This window comes from Electrophorus electricus, chromosome 10 (assembly GCF_013358815.1).
Source record: "Electrophorus electricus isolate fEleEle1 chromosome 10, fEleEle1.pri, whole genome shotgun sequence".
NCBI classification, from domain to species: Eukaryota; Metazoa; Chordata; class Actinopteri; order Gymnotiformes; family Gymnotidae; genus Electrophorus; species Electrophorus electricus.
In genome coordinates this window covers 4,171,586-4,188,246 of record NC_049544.1, presented here as the reverse complement: position 1 = coordinate 4,188,246, position 16,661 = coordinate 4,171,586, and the positions used below count along the sequence as shown (strand labels likewise).

Here is a 16,661-nt window from a genome sequence, read left to right as displayed (position 1 = left end):
GAGCTAGAAGCCCTGTACTATACTAGGAAATACTGACTAATTTACTTGAACAAAATATAACAGATGTGCTAATGCTACAGCTTGTTATTTTTGAGTTACAAGTTAGGTCCTCCTACACATCTAATAAAGGTTCTCCAGCTAATAAGAAGGTGAGTGCCACGATGTAGAGTCACAATATTTCATTTAGGTTATTGCTTTATATTCTGTATTCTATATTTTCCACTGGCCTCTGAATGTGTGCTCCTGAGCCCCGGTTTCCCAGTCAGGGTAACATGGGCCAACCCAGGGATCGTCATAGTCAATAATCAATAATCAATAATGGCACTACATGTTTGTGGAACAGCTGGAACACTTTTCTCAGGAGAAGACTCATACCTAAAGTAATATAAACTGCGCATGAAAGCAGGTATTCTGAGCTGTATTTTTAAGTCTTTCCCCCTTCCTGCAGTTTCCTTGGCAACACTTTGACAGTTTGCCCAGATGCTGTCTCCATAATGAAAGTAACCGAATGTAGACCTACGCAAACTTTTTAAAAATATGCCAGGAGCATACTCTCTCAAACTTTTCCAGAATCTGACAGAAATAGTCTGGCCTGATGGATGTACAAAAGGGTTAAAGAACAGAAGTAAAATTCCATAACTAAGGTAACGAGCACACGTCCCAGTAGAGCTGTTGCCACATCCGTCTCTCAAAATATCTGGACACTATGTGTTCGTTTCTCCATTAATAACACAGAGTTGTCTGCAATTTAACTAAAATAAACCGATCTAGTGCAACCCGGGTCACTGAACTAAATCTGTACACCTGAACCTCATGTGAGAAGGCCACTGACATATTTTACCCCTAGAAATGAACTCATTTACTCAGATTAATGCATAGTTATGAGCACCCCTTTACACCCCGTCCCAATTTAGGTGCTTTCTATCATCTTACCAAGACCCTCCGATAATAGGTGGAGGCTCTGCAGCTTGGGCATAGCAGGACAGCCTTTTGCCCCTGTAGCGCTGTTCAGATGTGATTACTCTCACCAGTAGACGTCCAGCTTCAGACCCCTAATGAGATGAGCCTGATTTTGTATTTGCTTGTTTTGGGGTTTTTTGGCTTTACGGGTTACAGGTGATTATTATGCAATGCCATAACTGTGCATTACAGTTCTGAACAATTTATTTTTAGCTATTTCACTCAACTGATAAATTTCTAGAGTGCGTGTTTATCTGCAACCTGTGTTGACATTAAAATATTGTATTAGACTAGATTATAGTACTTCTCAATATGAGTCTATTTTTTTTTCTATGTCAACCTCAGCTAGCTGGGAATATTTTACAACCTCAGAACTGGGAGTGGGCAGGTTTGCATATTGTGTTTAAACACCCTTCTCTATGATTTTGGGGGAAAGCCTTGTTTAGTGAAAATCATGCCCTAAAACCACAAGTTAAAAATATGTTAACACTGACAACCTGATTAGGCCTAATACACTGTAATAATTTAATATTTAATGTAATAATTTAGTAGTAATATCTTGAGATAAAGACATTAGTGACTAATGCCAAACTGAAATAAGATACTGAACTCTGACTTACAGACCCGACTGCAGTAAAATATACTCTACGTGCTCTTCAGTTGTGACGCAGAATGAAACAGAGTATAAATGTAATTCACCCTGCACAAATGGACCTCCACAATGAAAGGCCACAGATCAGTGTGCAGCCTTCAGGACACTATCATAGCAGGGCCCTACAGGGCATATTCACTAAGACTTATGCTGGAACCTCACAGCCTGACGGGCTGGCTAAAAGGTCAACTAAGTCAGACATTCACTTTAAGGATCACTGTAGCATTTCTCCTTCTCCAATTTAGTATTGCGAAACGATATCAAGCAGGAGGCAGAGCTTAAATGCACTGCAAGACTGCAGAATCAGTGTAGATGGAACGTGCTGACACAAGATGACATGTAGCGGACTTTCCGGTGGGCACATCTGACGCTGACACTAACCTAGATGGTAACACAGAAGCAAGCGCCATGATACGGCCAACCGATATGAGTGACACATTACACTTCCATTACACTGCCCTGTACAGAGCACCGACTGCCACTATCAATGACATCATGCCAGTAGCCCCGAGAACGACATAACCAGAATGACAGGATCCAGATCAGGCTCCATCTGCATTTCATGCACTGTGCTAGAGCAGCATGGCTGACAACCCAGCCTTACAGTGTAAACGGCCCTCACTGCTTCACCTCCCGGTGACCTCAGTTAGGAATACCAGCACTGCTAACAGCAGCTGGAGCATCCCCTCCGCTTCTCCTTCTCATCGGACATGACAACCTGATTTCCTATGCCTCTAAGCTGTAGAAGTTCCCCTCTAGGGCCCCAAGTACGCCACTAAGCATCTGGAACTAACAGGAACTGATATTTTCACGGTCTTGAGTGTTAAAAACAATGTTGCAGAACCTATAGCAGGATTTTCTCCTCTTTTTTGCATGCGACTGTTTGGTGGTATCAATAGATTGCCTTCACGAATTTAAGTGAAAGCTGAATTAATGGCCCATTCGTTGATGGTACACACCCCTTAAAAATGTGGCATGTTAGAAGGTGAAAAAACCTATTTAAAACCACTAGCGTTTAAGAGGACAGTGCATTGTATTGCAGAAAAAGCTGCATGTGATTCCATAATCATTAAACCAATGTACCTAACTACATACAAGGGTAGTGGTAGCTCAGTGATTAAAGTACTAGACTTGTAATCGGAAGGCTGCTTGTTCAAGCTCCACCCCTGCCAAGGTACTTCACTTGTAATTGGAGTCAATTGCTCCAGTTGTACTCAGTCATAATTGTAAGTCGCTCTGGATAAAAATGTCAGCTAAATGCCCTCATACGCCTACTGAAGGTCCTACTTAGTGCCAACTCAATTTTAATGGCGCAGCGATCACTCGTACAAACGCCTTGGGCTACAGAACCACTAGATTCCTCACAGCTATATGACCGTCACTCAGCAGTTATCTTCGGCGCTTTCCGATACCACGGGTCAAGGTTGCGCTCCCGTCTGAAACCACTCGATCGACACGTACGTCAAAGCGTTTCTCACAGCCTGCAACGGCGCGGTAAGTAAACGGCAGGCCGCGTCAACCGCCTTCGTGCGTGAAGCCGCGCGGCGAGCGCGCAGGCCTTTGTTTGGAGCCACGCCCACCTCAGCTGCTCCCCGGTAACGAGGACCTCGGCCACGCGCTCCAGCTCGGCCGCCTTCTTCTGCACGGTGCTCCCGGTGCCGTCCATCTGAACGTGTTACCAGCCAAAGCTTTCACACACCAAACAGGAAAACTAACCACACATGACAATTATTCACCTACGACAGAAACAGCTGACAGTAAATGGATGTGATGTTTGACAGTTTAGCTAGAGATCTGGGATTGTCTGTATCAGCACGGTATACTCTACACACTTAAATGATTTCTCTTAGCTTACTTAACTATTAACCTCAGTAACCAACTAAGCAAATTTTCTAATGGTGTTAATAGCAAACAATTACATAGCTAGCGCAGTAATAACGAGAAATGTTAAGTTACTTAACGGATTCTTACAGTGCGTTTAGAAAAGGGATTAAGTTACCTCTTTGGTTGGACGAAGAGTTTTCAACAAATCCTAAATTATGGTTTAAAAACTACGTCAGCGATAGTAGTGAATGACCATAATTGTATCGCTCACCTGTTTTTAATGGCTATTAAATTCAACTGACAGGTGTAAACTTGCGTTTTTTGTATTCCATTTAGAAAGACGTTCGCCTTTTCCAGTCAACCAATATACAGGTTTGCGGCTAAATTGACGAGTATCTTCGTGTAATCGCGTCGGTGCCCTAAATGAATGGATGTATCAGGCAAACAGATTTCCAGTCATCGACAAATTTGACCAAGCTACCGCATCTTGTTTACTATTCCACACTAACAGCACGTTTTCTCCCTGCGAGCAGGACAAGCCAAGTCGTCATTGGGGGAGTGCACCAAGCAGGCGGGGTTTCTGCGCTCCAGTCAGCGTATAAAAGGCATCTTGTTTTTGTTTTTTTTTTTTCTTTTGTTTGACAGAGAAAATAGATTACAACGTGAACCGTTGTTTCTAATAAAAACTCGTGCATGTTCATTTATGAACGCAATTCGATGGCAAATCAAGCTACCTTTTACTATGTGACAAATAAGAGCTTTGTAGACTCTAAAATGTCAAACTTTAAGAGAGCGAGAAAGCGTGAAAACTATAGAAAAACTAGAAACATACAGAGAAAACTAGAAACATAAGAGGACAACAGTCCCATTTTTCTGAACTGAAAGAGTCAAATCCGTATTCATCTTTGTGGTAAGGCGTGTGAAATACGTGTAAGAGTAGCGACATCTAGTGGCTGCCTGGAGTCTCACAGCTAAAACCTTTACAGGTCCCTGCGAACGTCAGTCTAACGCGTCTTCCGGTGAATATTGCGGGAAAGTTGAGAATCGCAGCCTCCAAAAAGATATTTTCCAGAACAGCAAACATGAGGACATTAGAAGAGGTGCGGGCCACATTGCAAATTGCAAAACTGAAGGAAGAGGATTTGCAACCTGTAACCCACTGTCTCACATTTGGAAGTAATGTTACGTCCGGGGATTATTGTCTTATGGAGCTAGACGATACACTTTGTAAACACATTGAAGCCGGCAAGAGGTGACTTTCTTTCTACGTTTCGCATAACACTTGGTTGATATTGTTAGCTGGCTAGCTGACTACATAGCTAGTAGTGCAGTAGCTATTCCCTAAACTACTTTAGTTAGCCAAAATCATAAACGAGCTACACGAGTAGTTGGCTAGTAAGCTAGTGATAGTTGTAGCAGCCCTAGCTAGGTTAGCTGACTTAACTGAACTGAAACCTGTAGTTAGTTAAACTCGAAGACTAGCAGATAAACGTTAATGGGACAGAAGGCTTAAACAGATTTTGAGAAAAGTTTGCTAAAACGATATAACTAGACCACAAGTCTTGTTATATTGTGTATTGTGTATATTGCATATTGCAGTAGAATATTGTGGTCTGCTTACTCGTTTTTGTTCTGTTCAGTCTCATAATCAGGGGGGACAAAGATGAGCATGCGGTTCTGTGCAGTGAAGACGAGACGTACGACCTGAAAATGGCGGACACGTCCAATTTGCTCTTGTTTGTCCCTGGATGCAAGACTCCTGACCTGCTCCCTGACAGTCCAGCACATCCTCAGCTTGTGCATGCCCAGGTATCCTAAATCCAAGCTCCGAAGCCCCTAAGCAACAGTAGGACTTTGGAGTGCCAAAAAAATAAGCTCATCCTTTGCAAACAGACAAATTCATCATGGTGATTTTATTTAATTCTCAAACATCAGTTGACGGTGTTGGCGCGCCAGCAAGAGAGTCACATAGCATGAAAGGATAGTCTTTGAGTCTAGGAGTAAATGGCAGCACTTTTGTAAGTCACTCTGGAGCGTCGGCCCAATGCCGCAAATGTAAATAATGTAGTTTAATAATTAGGCATCAGCAACAAATACAATCTCTGTTGTCAGATATGGGGGTGTTCCAACAGTTACTGGGAGCTTAGACGCCAGCGACCGAAATTGAAGAAGCTTAAGAAGCTGCTCTCGGAGAGTCCATATTCTGGTCCACCTTACGGCACCCAGCAGGAGGTCCCACAGCAGAAGGTACATCACCATGAACCACAGCTCCTTGCAGACGTGTTGATCTACAGTCACAGCCATGTTAGTTGTACGCTTGGACATCTTTTGATCAGATCGAATGGTGCTGCTTTGCAGTACACTATGGAAGACCTCCTTGGCAGAATCCAAGCAAGCAGAGAGGAGATTGAGGCCCACCTTCATAAAATTCATGCATGTGAAATTGATGGTAAGTTCATTATTCAGGATATTGGAAATAAGTGGCCTAAAGCCACAAACAGCATTTGTGTTACATGTGTAGAACAATCCACTTGGAGCTTTTAAACATGCCTGTGTGGTTTTCTGGGGGGAGTTTTTCTTGCACCAGAGCCCTGTCAAATATTTTTACATGGTTACTCCAGGGATTCTAGAGAATTTTGTGCCACTTGTGCCATGTTGTGGTCTTGACTGTCCTCTCCAGGACACTGGCGGATGTTGGATTTTGATTATGAGCTGAAGCTTTTGGGTCACGTGACCCAACTGGTGGATTCGGAGTCATGGTCTTTCAGCAGGGTCCCCCTCACTGTGTGCCTGGAGGAGCTGGTGCCGTTGGAGCCCAGGTGAGCGATGAAGACCACAGCTGTGGGGCTGGACAAGGTCATCTGTGAAATTCACTCTCTTCCTCCCACGTTTTGCACATTTTCATATTTTTAATAGCTTATTAGGTCATTTGCAGATTTTAGTTACCATTGCAGAGAGATGCTGTAGATTGTGGACTAACTCTCATCTTCCCACTACAGAGAAATGATAGAACACTGTCTCAACTGTTATGGAAGACGCTTTAACACAGAGGGTCAGTAAATGCACTGCACTGTGCCCTCAATAACAGTTTCATATATCTTTATATTATATATATTTTATTTGCACTATATTTCTCACTATCATCAAAGCTGTGCAATTTCAGAGCAGGTTTGGGGCAAATTTAACCGTGTTTGCTATCACATCTGTAAGACAAACTAAAGGCAATGATGATGGGTAGAGGTGTTTTAATTAATCTCTCTCTCCCCCCTTCTCTCTACCTCTCCCTCACTCTCCCTCTCTCCTTACCTCCCATGCTCCTTCACTCAGACGGTGAGGTCATGTACGCGCTGGATGAGGATAAGGTGTGCAGTGCCACAGCTCAGATGCTGTTGCAAAACGCCATCAAATTCAACCTGGCTGAGTTCCAGGAGGTGTGGCGTCAGAGTGTTCCTGAGGGCATGAACACCAGACTAGACCAGCTCAGAGTGAGACAGCGTGAACACCACACACACACACACACACACATTTTGGAAATGTTCACACATCTGAGTGAAGGGCCCAATTACAGTGTGGTTTCCATTTGTACACCTGTCAGGGTTTAACACTGGTGGACTGCAGCTCGAAGCCAGAGACGATCTCCCTACTGCGAGTAGAGGACCTGCCTGAGGACACCCTGGAGCGTTTTAGCGCCCTCTTTGGTATAAGGGAGAAGTGGACGCAGGATGACATTGAGCCGTATATACAGTGAGTAGTATCCTGTTGGTATGTCTGCACCCAATATTCAAGAAGCTGAAATCTAATTTATGTCCTTTGAAGGAGGGGAAAAAACACCTCCAGGCTGTTGCATGTCTGTTTTCATAAATTGACACAATAATTGCTTTCGTCATGATGTGCTTATAATAGTTATATATGCAAGTTCAGAATTCTTGTGTAGTCCCTGTTTGCCTGTCCTGTATAGTCAAGAGAAGCAATTTCTAAACTCAGTGATATGCTTGGTGTCTCAGATAAATATATATTTTATGTTACACCATGCTTACCATAAAAAGCAAATAATGGGCCCAATATTTGGTCAGCTGTAGCTTTAAGGCATCTGTATTTTTGGAAAACATATAAGTATTATTAGTTATAACCACTCAGTATTTAAGCTAAAACCTAAAGAAGCTAACAGGAAATCCAGAGGACTCTAGAGCTGTTTGATGCAGAGAAGTTGTAAGACTAGGCTAAATTTAACTTGGTGTTTAGTGGCCCATTTCCTTATTATTACATTGTTACTGTGTCCTTAGAGAGTAATGTAATGCCAGTCCCATTAAAAGTCCTTTCCACTTTCTAAAGAAGCTTACCTTTCTTAAATCACTGTCCATTCCCTGTGTCTCAAACAGGGACCTTTGCGGGGAGAAGCAAACAGTTGGAGCCCTTTTGACCAAACACGCCCGGTCGTCCATGCAGAACGGGAGAAAAGTGTTCAACTCCAGAAGGCCCATCGCCAGCTGAAGTGGTTGTTTCACTCTTGCTTGCATTACACAAGAAGTAAACTTTTAATTGTTTTTTTTTTTTTTCATCTTAAATTTTCACTTTTACTGTGTTTTGTCCATTTATTAATAAAATAGTGTGAAAAGGTTATTCATCTTGTGAAAAATAAACATGATTTTTAAAAATATGTTGATAAGATTTTCTAAATGACTTTCTGTTGATTATGAATTTGTCTGCATATCAGGAGCACTATGAAGTAAACATGTCTCACGAGACCCCGTTGTTTTATTGTCATTTTCTTTTATTAGCCATTTCTGATATACACTGAGCCACCTTAAACTTTTCTTTAAATTCCTGTTATCAGCTAGTACACCAAAGACAAAGAAGGATACACATTAAGTACACATTAAAAATGGATTAATGCATTTATTTAAAGCTGCGGTCCTTTGTCTTGCATTTCGCTCCAGATGATGTTGGTTTGACATGGAGCAGAACAAGCAAAACCTAATCAAAAAATAAACATCCACCTCAGGACCCATATGTTCCTATTTTGCTAAACCTGCTTCCTACAAAATGTGTGGCAGCACATTTATTACTATGGGATCTGGAGACCGTGTACACTAGAATGGTGTCATAGGTCAAGTGTGACTGGGGAGTTGTTATAAAGGTGTTCTGAACTATAGTGGTTACCTGCGATGATGATCCAAGAGTTGGCCACAAGGATTATGTCATAACGGGCTAAGTTCCACATGTTCAGGCATCACTGTGTATACTAGACAATAAATCTTTGAAAAACTACATTTTCATACCTATATGTTCAGCCGAAGAAGCTTTTTATCCACAGAAATTAGTAGCAGTTCTGCTGAGGTGGGTATTGCAGAACAGCTCCTACTAAACTCACTGATTTGGCTTTTACTCATTTAATCTGATTATATACCTCATAGTTACAATAGTATTTATTTGGTATGAGGCTATTTGTACTTATGAAAGAAATAAACTGCTGAGAGAATCCTTGTAAATTATTTGAACAACAGTTCCTGTGATATACACCACTGCAGAATATACCTATCACATGCAAAGGAATTGGGTCAAGGCAGCTGACAGAAGGAACAGCGTTAAATGGCCCACAGCGGGATAGGTTAACTGTACATGGTTCTTACATTTTGGCTTTTTGCAATCTGGACTCCTGTTATCTGGAGCAACATTTCCTGGGTTGGCCTCAAAATGGACCGGGCGGCAGTAATCTTGGAGCTCATCACAGGCCAAGATGATGTACTTCCTCTCTGAGATGACTTTCCTCAGAATACAGTTATTGTCCACATAAACGGTGGTGAAGGTGAACTCCTGCCTACTGATGCACAGATTACCGCTGTATACTTTACCCCCAGAGGCTGAGCAGACGTTATCCACCTCCTGCTTCTGAGTAAACGGAAGGAAAGACTGGATGGGTCGGTTGCATGTCCCAATGTTCTGGATAAAGGCCTGCCACTTGTTTTGGTCGAGGGTGGTTGGAGCATCAGCACGTACATGCTTACTCAAGAAGTCTTTATAAGCGTGGATCTTATCTGAATACATGCATGGGTGTTGGTTGTTCACTGAGCAGTCCTGTTCATTAGCCATGGAAGCCCAGAAGCACTGGGCCAGCAGGATATAGACCAACATGTTGGCTGTCACCTGAAAGAAATAAATGCTGACGCTTCAACTTGCATAAGATCTTATTTCTGACTTTACATGTTGCTTAATTTTTCTTGCTATTTTGCATTTGCACAATATATATGAAACCATTATATCCTTTTTAAAAAGCACATTTTATAAATAAAAGTCTGTAATGTTACTGAAGAAGCAGTTTACCAGTGTACGCAGAGCTGCAGCTACTGACTTGTTCTGTCTGAACCAATTGACAAATAGATTTACAGCAGATTTAAGATTACTGAAGATTTAAGGTACTGAAAGGTGACCACTTGCACCTTTCACTTCCTGTGTAAATAAATACTGGAGTTCTTGAGGTAACAAATGAGCAACTAGTTTCCTCTTATCTGAAATTAAAGTTACTGATTAACTTTAACAGGCAAGCCTTTCGTAAGAAGCCAGTTCCATTTTTTCCTCAGTAATAGGAACTCTTTATACCTCTTTAGCATTACACAAAAAGAAAAATTTTCTGGAAGCCAGGTTTTTCCAAAGAGCTGAATTAGAATGTGGCTTTGGTGTTTATATTAGGCTTCTGTGTTCTAATTTTAATCTGGGGAAAACTGCTGAAGGTTTCATTGCATTGCGCCCCAATGTGACTAACATTTGTTACATTTTCACACAGATTTTTATCATGATAGATAAACCTTTTACTATGTGTTCAAACTTTCTGTGCTTTTTTAATTTGTTTTGAGATCCAAGTTTGTGGATAGAGAGATGAAGTGATGGCCAATGGACTCCTGAGGGTAACTGACTCCACCCATCTATCAGCACACCTGAGAATAACTGACTCCACCCATCTATCAGCACACCTGAAGAGAATTGAGTCCACCTCTCTTGTAGCTGTGGAGCAACCATGAGGCAGACACACACACTGAGAAAAGCAAGATTTATTAAGGGCAAATCCATAATCAGAGTCATTAGAACAGTCCAGGGTCAGTGAGCCAATACATAGCATACAAGAATACATAATAAGCAAAACACACAATGACAAACAGAGGATGCAGGCTATAACAAAAATGCAAGTAACAATAATGAGTAGAAACCTGGGCAGTGGTAGCTCACTGGTTAAGGTACTTGACTAGTAGTTGGAAGGTTGCTGGTTCAAGCCCCACTGTTAATTGTAAGGTGCTTTGGCTGAAAATGTCAGGTAAATGTAAAACACATCAAGGCAGAGTTTAAGTACACAGTAAGATTTAAGAAGGCACAGGTGCAATTCAGGAGGGGTTGAGAGAGCAAAACTATGGAATGGAGCCCCAACAAAGAAGTAAAGGGGGGTAACAATGAAGGTGGCAGGGAGTAGCCAATCATGACACATCTATCAGCATACATGAAGATAACTGATTCCACCTATCTAAGGATAAACAGTACTGGATAAAGGACTGCAATGTTCACAGTTATTGTTCCTGTTAGAGTTTATGCACCAATGGCAGATCTGCCAAGTCTAACAAGTGTATTTACCACACTGCAAAAAGTTACATCTTAGCAACTGAAAAATCTTAAATCTACTGTAAATATCTGAAATCATTTTGGCATTGTTATAAGAAAATTAATGTTAAATGTGAAAAACTTGCAGACAAAAAGAAAAGGAAAAACAAGTGCCCAACTGAAACATTTAAAAAAGGTAAAGAAAACAAAACCAAACATAAAAGGTGCACTAACCAAGCTCAGGCACTACCATGCTTGAGAGAGTTAAGGGCCTTGCAGTGGCAAGTTGGCAGTGTTGGGGTGTGAACCAGCAACCTTCCAATTACAAGGCAAGGACCTTAACCACTGAGCTATTACAAAAGGGTCATTTGTAATCCAGACGTATCTGGAATTTGATGTCAACTCTACCAGATAGAAAATAAATGTATAATATTTTGAAATTAATTAGAAATAGAAATAGAAATAGAAATGAAATAAACAGGATGGATACTGTTGCATTGTTAAGATTTGAATGTCTTTTTTGTAACTGTCTTGTTTAGTTTTTTTCCCCAACAGCAGGACCAGGTACATCTGGACACGGATCTTTAGACTTCTCAGATCTAGCCACTCACCCTGCAAAAATGTGATAAATTAATAAGTGTAACAGAAAGCTAATATATCACCTCACTTCCTTGTCTTTAAGCTATGTGATTCTGCCCCTGACTAATACTGATTAATTATTTTACATTCCGTCACAGGCGTATTGAAGAGAAATCTTTAAAGATTTCCTTTAAAGACACACCTCTCTTTTAGATCAGGGGAACAGAATCATGTGAGTTGACATTAACATTTAAGATAAATTAATCTAAATGATAGATGTATAATAAGAATGATTTAACCAATTTTATATGCATATGCACTCATTAACCATAATTTGTATAATATGTTACGCTGGCCATCATCTAGCCATTCTCCATCTGAGAAAGGTCTGGAAACAGGGCTCTTCTGTGAGGCTTAACACTACTGTGGACCCTACCTGGGTGTGAGAGAAGACATGGTCCTGTTACCAGTATTACTGTGTACTGTTCTGGGGTGGTACTATGAGTGGGAAATCACTTTAGGCATGTTGCATGATGAGTCATGTTTGTTTGAACAACTTTTAAAATGCTGTGTGGGGTAAAAGCTTTAATTGAGTTTTATTATTTGTATATTACAATACAAATATCTATCTGTTTTGAGTTTCTGAATGCTATAAAACCACTCTGTAAACTGTATTATATTACCTGAAACTAAGTAACCATTTTCCAACTAACAAGTAACATTAAACCCTGGCCACGTGTGTGCCACGTGTGTGCAATCCCAGGGGGCGTGGTTAAACAGTACACGTGTAAATCCCCCTGCACACGGCGGGCCGTACCACGTGACTTGGGGGAGGAGCCAATTATTTTCTCCTCAGTATTTTGCCAAGATAACCATGCTTGTATAAAATCCCTGTTACTCATTACAAAATGTTAAGAAACAGATATAACATGATAACATGATAATGATAACATGTTCCAAAGCTTTTAGCTTGCTGTGTATTATCCTATTAGCCAGGGAGCTGATATGCATAGTTCAACAGGATACACAGGATAAAATGTACAATATCCTATGCATTAAAGGATATACATGTTATCCTGTGTATATATTCAATAAAATAATGAATAATATGGCCTTAATCATGTAAGACGGGGATACATGTGTTTGAGTCCCTTCTATTAAGTGTTCTTAATAGAATGTCCTGCCTGACACTCGTTATGAAATACTTGTTGTCACACACAAAACTGAGAGTTTAAGGTACTTTACTAGTAATTGGAAGGTTGCTGGTTCAAGCCCCACCACTGCTGGGCCCCTGAGCAAGGCCCTTAACCCTCAATTGCTCAAGTTGTATTCAGTCTTAATTGTAACTTGCTTTGGATAAAAGTGTCAGCTAAATGCCATAAAATGTAAATATTGGATTGAGGAAAAGACTTTAAAAAGGTCTGTATTAAAATTCATTGACACTTAAATAAACATGGTTAAAAAAAATGCGCACAGAATCGATCATGTATACACTGTGCAGGCTTCTTTAAGAATGCATGTTGTGAGGCCTCCTAACATCTCCGTGTCCTCCGTTAAGGCATCTTAAATATGGAAATAGTGACGCCATGTGGTCAGCTCTGGAAGCACCGATAAGATTAGGGTCTGCCATTCCAGCTTCATGTGACAATGCACATAATTAATATGGCTCTTAGCCCCGAAGAGTCTCAAAGGAACAAAGGGTGAGGCCACAGAGAACTGCATGAATACCTGGTTAGATTCTGCATACATTCCATCACTCTCGTATGTTTTTGCTGTAAAGTCGTGATATTTCATAGTGTAACTTGATATTGCACAGAGGACAAGGCATTAGATATTCTAAGTGAAAACCAAGGAGACTGCATAAAGTATAGGAGGCGATGAGAAGCGCTGTGTTATCGCACCTATGTTTATACCATATGAGGTGCGGGAAGTGATTTTGTAACTTTGCGGCTAATAGGTGTGAAAAACTGGAGATTTTGCGATCGTATTTTAGTATACACATCCCTTTTTTCTTTTCTTTTTTTGCTTGTAAAAGCAAATGCTCACGGGAGAATTATATAGTGAATTATGTAAGGATAAACATTAGTGTTTCATCTCCATTGAAGAACTGGTTATTGTGAATCTGAAAATAGCCCTCATGTTAAAGACCTTTATGCACATGCATTTAGGACAAAGTACAAAACACAATGTCAGTAAAATGCAACACATGCAGTACACAGGCATCATTGGATTACATTTTCACAACACACTTTATTAAAAGCACCTTGCACCTACAACTATTAGAGATGTGTCGAAATATTGGTAGCCTGGGTTGATAATTGAGTTGTTCATTTGAGTGCCGAGCTTGGCAATTTAATTGCAAAGTTTCCTCTCCATTCGAGAAGACATCATCAATGCGGACTGAACTACAAGTGGAAGTTCCTGTAGCCGTTAAATGGGACCAAGAGCTCAGATTAATGAGGCTATTGACCTAATATGCTGAGTTAACAGCACACGGTTTTCGCCCTGATTTTCCTATCGCTGACAGGTCGCAGACAGAGAAAAGCTCTTGTGTTTGGTACTATGGTGCTTGCATTTGGCTGGCTGTTTTTTTTTCCCCAATAGCAGCTGGTTGGTTCCAGCACAGTAATTAATTCCCCCCGCAGGGCTGAATAAACGATGCATCTCCTCATCACCTGTTCTATTGGCTGTTGGTTGTTGCTGCTGTCACAACGTGTTTGCCATAGTGTTAAGAGATCAACAGCCTCATTAATCTGGTTTGAGCTTTTGGTTCCATTGAATGTAGCCTACAAGGATTTCCACTTGTTAGGAAATTAACCGCACATGGGGGAGGGGCATATTTGAATATAGGCAAATCAGAAACTGCTCATTTAAATGACAACTGTTTAGGCCAATCAGAAAACGTGATACCAAACTTTCTCTCACTCACTACCAAACTCTCAAACTTTTACACATACACAAGGTCTCTCATTCACTATCAAGCTTTTTCTCGTTCACTATCAAGAATGCCTAAGAGTATGACAGTGTGTGTGAGAGAAAGCATGATGGTGTGTGTAAGAGGTTTGAGAGTGTGAGAGAGAGAGTATGACTGTGAGAGCTAAGTTTGAATAAAGGGCCTCTTATAATGGCCAGCAAGTGCTGTGCATTCATTTTTATGTGAATACCAGACACCCTGAACAAAGAAGGCATCTAAGAAATGGATATTCATACACAAATGAGGTAATATTATAAGGTGTGCGGTCCTGAGCTGGGTCTATGTTTTCTGATGTACTATGCTCCTAAATGTATGTGAATGAGCATGCAATTAAAAAATTTTTTTTTGTTTTCTTTGATTGGATGCATGTTCACATAATAATTGTAAATACACTGCATGACAGTTAGCGAGAGTCTCACATCTGCAGTTATTTCTTATTTTCCTCATTTTTCTTCTTGCTTTTGGTGAGGCATTTGGAGCAGATGAATGCGGCTGACAGCACTGTGATGATTAGAAGACCCATAGCAGGACATGCAAACTCTTCAAAGCTCTGGACCTTTGGCTGTTTGCAATCCAGCCATAGGGGATTTGGTCCAACATTTCCTGGGTTGGCCTCAAAATGGACCGGGCGGCAGTAACCTTGGAGCTCATCACAGGCCAAGATAATGTACTTCCTCTCTGAGATGACCTTCCTCAGAATACAGTTATTGTCCACATAAACAGTGGTGAAGGTGAACTCCTGCCTACTGATGCACAGATTACCGCTGTATACTTTACCCCCAGAGGCTGAGCAGACGTTATCCACCTCCTGCTTCTGAGTAAACGGAAGGAAAGACTGGATGGGTCGGTTGCATGTCCCAATGTTCTGGATAAAGGCCTGCCACTTGTTTTGGTCGAGGGTGGTTGGAGCATCAGCACGTACATGCTTACTCAAGAAGTCTTTATAAGCGTGGATCTTATCTGAATACATGCATGGGTGTTGGTTGTTCACTGAATAGTCCAGTTTACTAGCTAAGGAAGCACAAAAACAAAGTACCAGGATGTACACCAACATGCTGGTTCTGTTTAAAAAAAAAACAATAACAACAATCAGTGAATGTAACTTTTGTTCATTCTCTGTCTCCCTCACTCTGTTTCTCTCTCTCTCTCTCTCTCTCTCTCTCTCTCTCTCTCTCTCTCTCTCTCGCTCTCTCAATAACTCACTTATTCTTTTTTTTTTTGCTGTAGCAGCTGTTTTTATATTTATCATTGTTGTAACACAGCGGAAATGTACTACCTGTGAAGACGACAGGCAGGAGCCATCTGTAGTCTCGCTAGCGATCCACTTTAGTATCGCTTTCTGTTTGAATGTGAGCTGACAACCTTACGGTGGGGCCTCATACAGATAAGCCTCAACTTAGGAAGCATAGCGTTTACAGAGTAAGAGAAAAAACACGTTGCAAGGAGCAAAGCAACTACAGAAAACATGACCAGAGTCTCCTCCCTTCGCTGGATTAACCCATTGAGGGATGAGCCTTTCACTTGATCACATGGATTCATATTTTCAGCCTGTGTGGCTTTCTGAATCCATTCATGAGAACTCCCTTGAGAAAACGAGTCAAGCAGAAACATTGTCACTGGGAGCTTTGTTCAGACATGTTCACTGCAAGTATAAATAAATGTTCCAAAATAGGCAAAAATCTTTTGTGAATGTCAGTTTAGTGATAACTTCAGACATTTGACCTAAAAAGGAGACCTCTATTAGCTTGGTACATTTACACATAATGCCTGTAGAGATAAAAGTTTGAATGTGGTTATGTTTTTGAATTTGTTTTAGATTTTTCTATGAGGTTTCAGATCATTTTTAGAAGTAAGGTATATTCTGGACATTATGTGATTGGTAGTTGTAGTTGCATTAGGCTACACATCCTGATGCTATGTAAATTTTGTAACTGCTGGTGTTTTCTGAATACACATACAGATGAATGTTACCTACCAAGTGCTCTGATATGCACAAACACACGTCCACCATGATGTAAACCAGCACAGGGCTGTTCAACAAAAACCCGGGTGATATGCCTGTTCTATGCCCTCACAATTTCCCACTTA

The 16,661-nt window shown here is 40.9% G+C and overlaps 3 protein-coding genes across 9 annotated transcripts in view; 1 reads left to right on the top strand and 2 right to left on the bottom strand.

Moving 5' to 3' along the window:
* Positions 1-3,954, bottom strand: part of deptor (DEP domain containing MTOR-interacting protein) — a 29,413-nt gene extending 25,459 nt beyond the window's left edge. The window contains exons 1-2 of one of the 7 annotated variants that reach the window (XM_026999070.2): positions 3,612-3,954; positions 3,193-3,323 (exon numbers count right to left, since the gene is read on the bottom strand). In XM_026999070.2, the coding sequence (XP_026854871.2) occupies positions 3,193-3,278 (86 nt within the window). In that variant the 5' untranslated portion in view covers positions 3,279-3,323; positions 3,612-3,954. Of the gene's footprint in view, positions 1-933; positions 3,080-3,192; positions 3,324-3,611 lie in introns of those variants that run through there. The other 6 variants (XM_026999071.2, XM_026999073.2, XM_026999068.2 and 3 more) reach the window with 6 other exon arrangements.
* A 481-nt stretch (positions 3,955-4,435) lies between these two features.
* Positions 4,436-8,322, top strand: dscc1 (DNA replication and sister chromatid cohesion 1). Its single transcript, XM_026999077.2, has 9 exons — positions 4,436-4,688; positions 5,077-5,245; positions 5,549-5,683; positions 5,795-5,885; positions 6,117-6,255; positions 6,436-6,488; positions 6,764-6,921; positions 7,032-7,180; positions 7,816-8,322. Exons 1-9 carry the CDS (start codon positions 4,519-4,521, stop codon positions 7,925-7,927), a joined length of 1,176 nt encoding a protein of 391 aa, XP_026854878.2. The 5' UTR covers positions 4,436-4,518; the 3' UTR covers positions 7,928-8,322.
* Positions 8,323-13,829: 5,507 nt separating this feature from the next.
* LOC113570681 lies at positions 13,830-15,991 on the bottom strand. The gene is made up of 2 exons (XM_026999241.2): positions 15,850-15,991; positions 13,830-15,634 (listed from the first exon to the last, which is right to left on the bottom strand). The coding sequence occupies exons 1-2, from the start codon at positions 15,873-15,875 to the stop codon at positions 15,001-15,003; spliced, it is 660 nt and encodes a 219-aa protein (XP_026855042.2). The 5' UTR covers positions 15,876-15,991; the 3' UTR covers positions 13,830-15,000.
* Positions 15,992-16,661: the final 670 nt, after the last annotated feature.

What these genes read in the sequence shown, in the direction of transcription:
- LOC113570681 (XM_026999241.2), bottom strand. Translation starts at nt 15,875, where the DNA reads ATGGCTCCTGCCTGTCGTCTTCACAG. An exon ending in CCTGCCTGTCGTCTTCACAG is followed by an intron (nt 15,635 to 15,849) that starts GTAGTACATTTC and finishes TTTTTTAAACAG; the next exon opens with AACCAGCATGTTGGTGTACA.
- dscc1 (XM_026999077.2), top strand. Translation starts at nt 4,519, where the DNA reads ATGAGGACATTAGAAGAGGTGCGGGCCACATTGCAAATTGCAAAACTG. An exon ending in CACATTGAAGCCGGCAAGAG is followed by an intron (nt 4,689 to 5,076) that starts GTGACTTTCTTT and finishes TGTTCTGTTCAG; the next exon opens with TCTCATAATCAGGGGGGACA. An exon ending in CTGGTGCCGTTGGAGCCCAG is followed by an intron (nt 6,256 to 6,435) that starts GTGAGCGATGAA and finishes TTCCCACTACAG; the next exon opens with AGAAATGATAGAACACTGTC.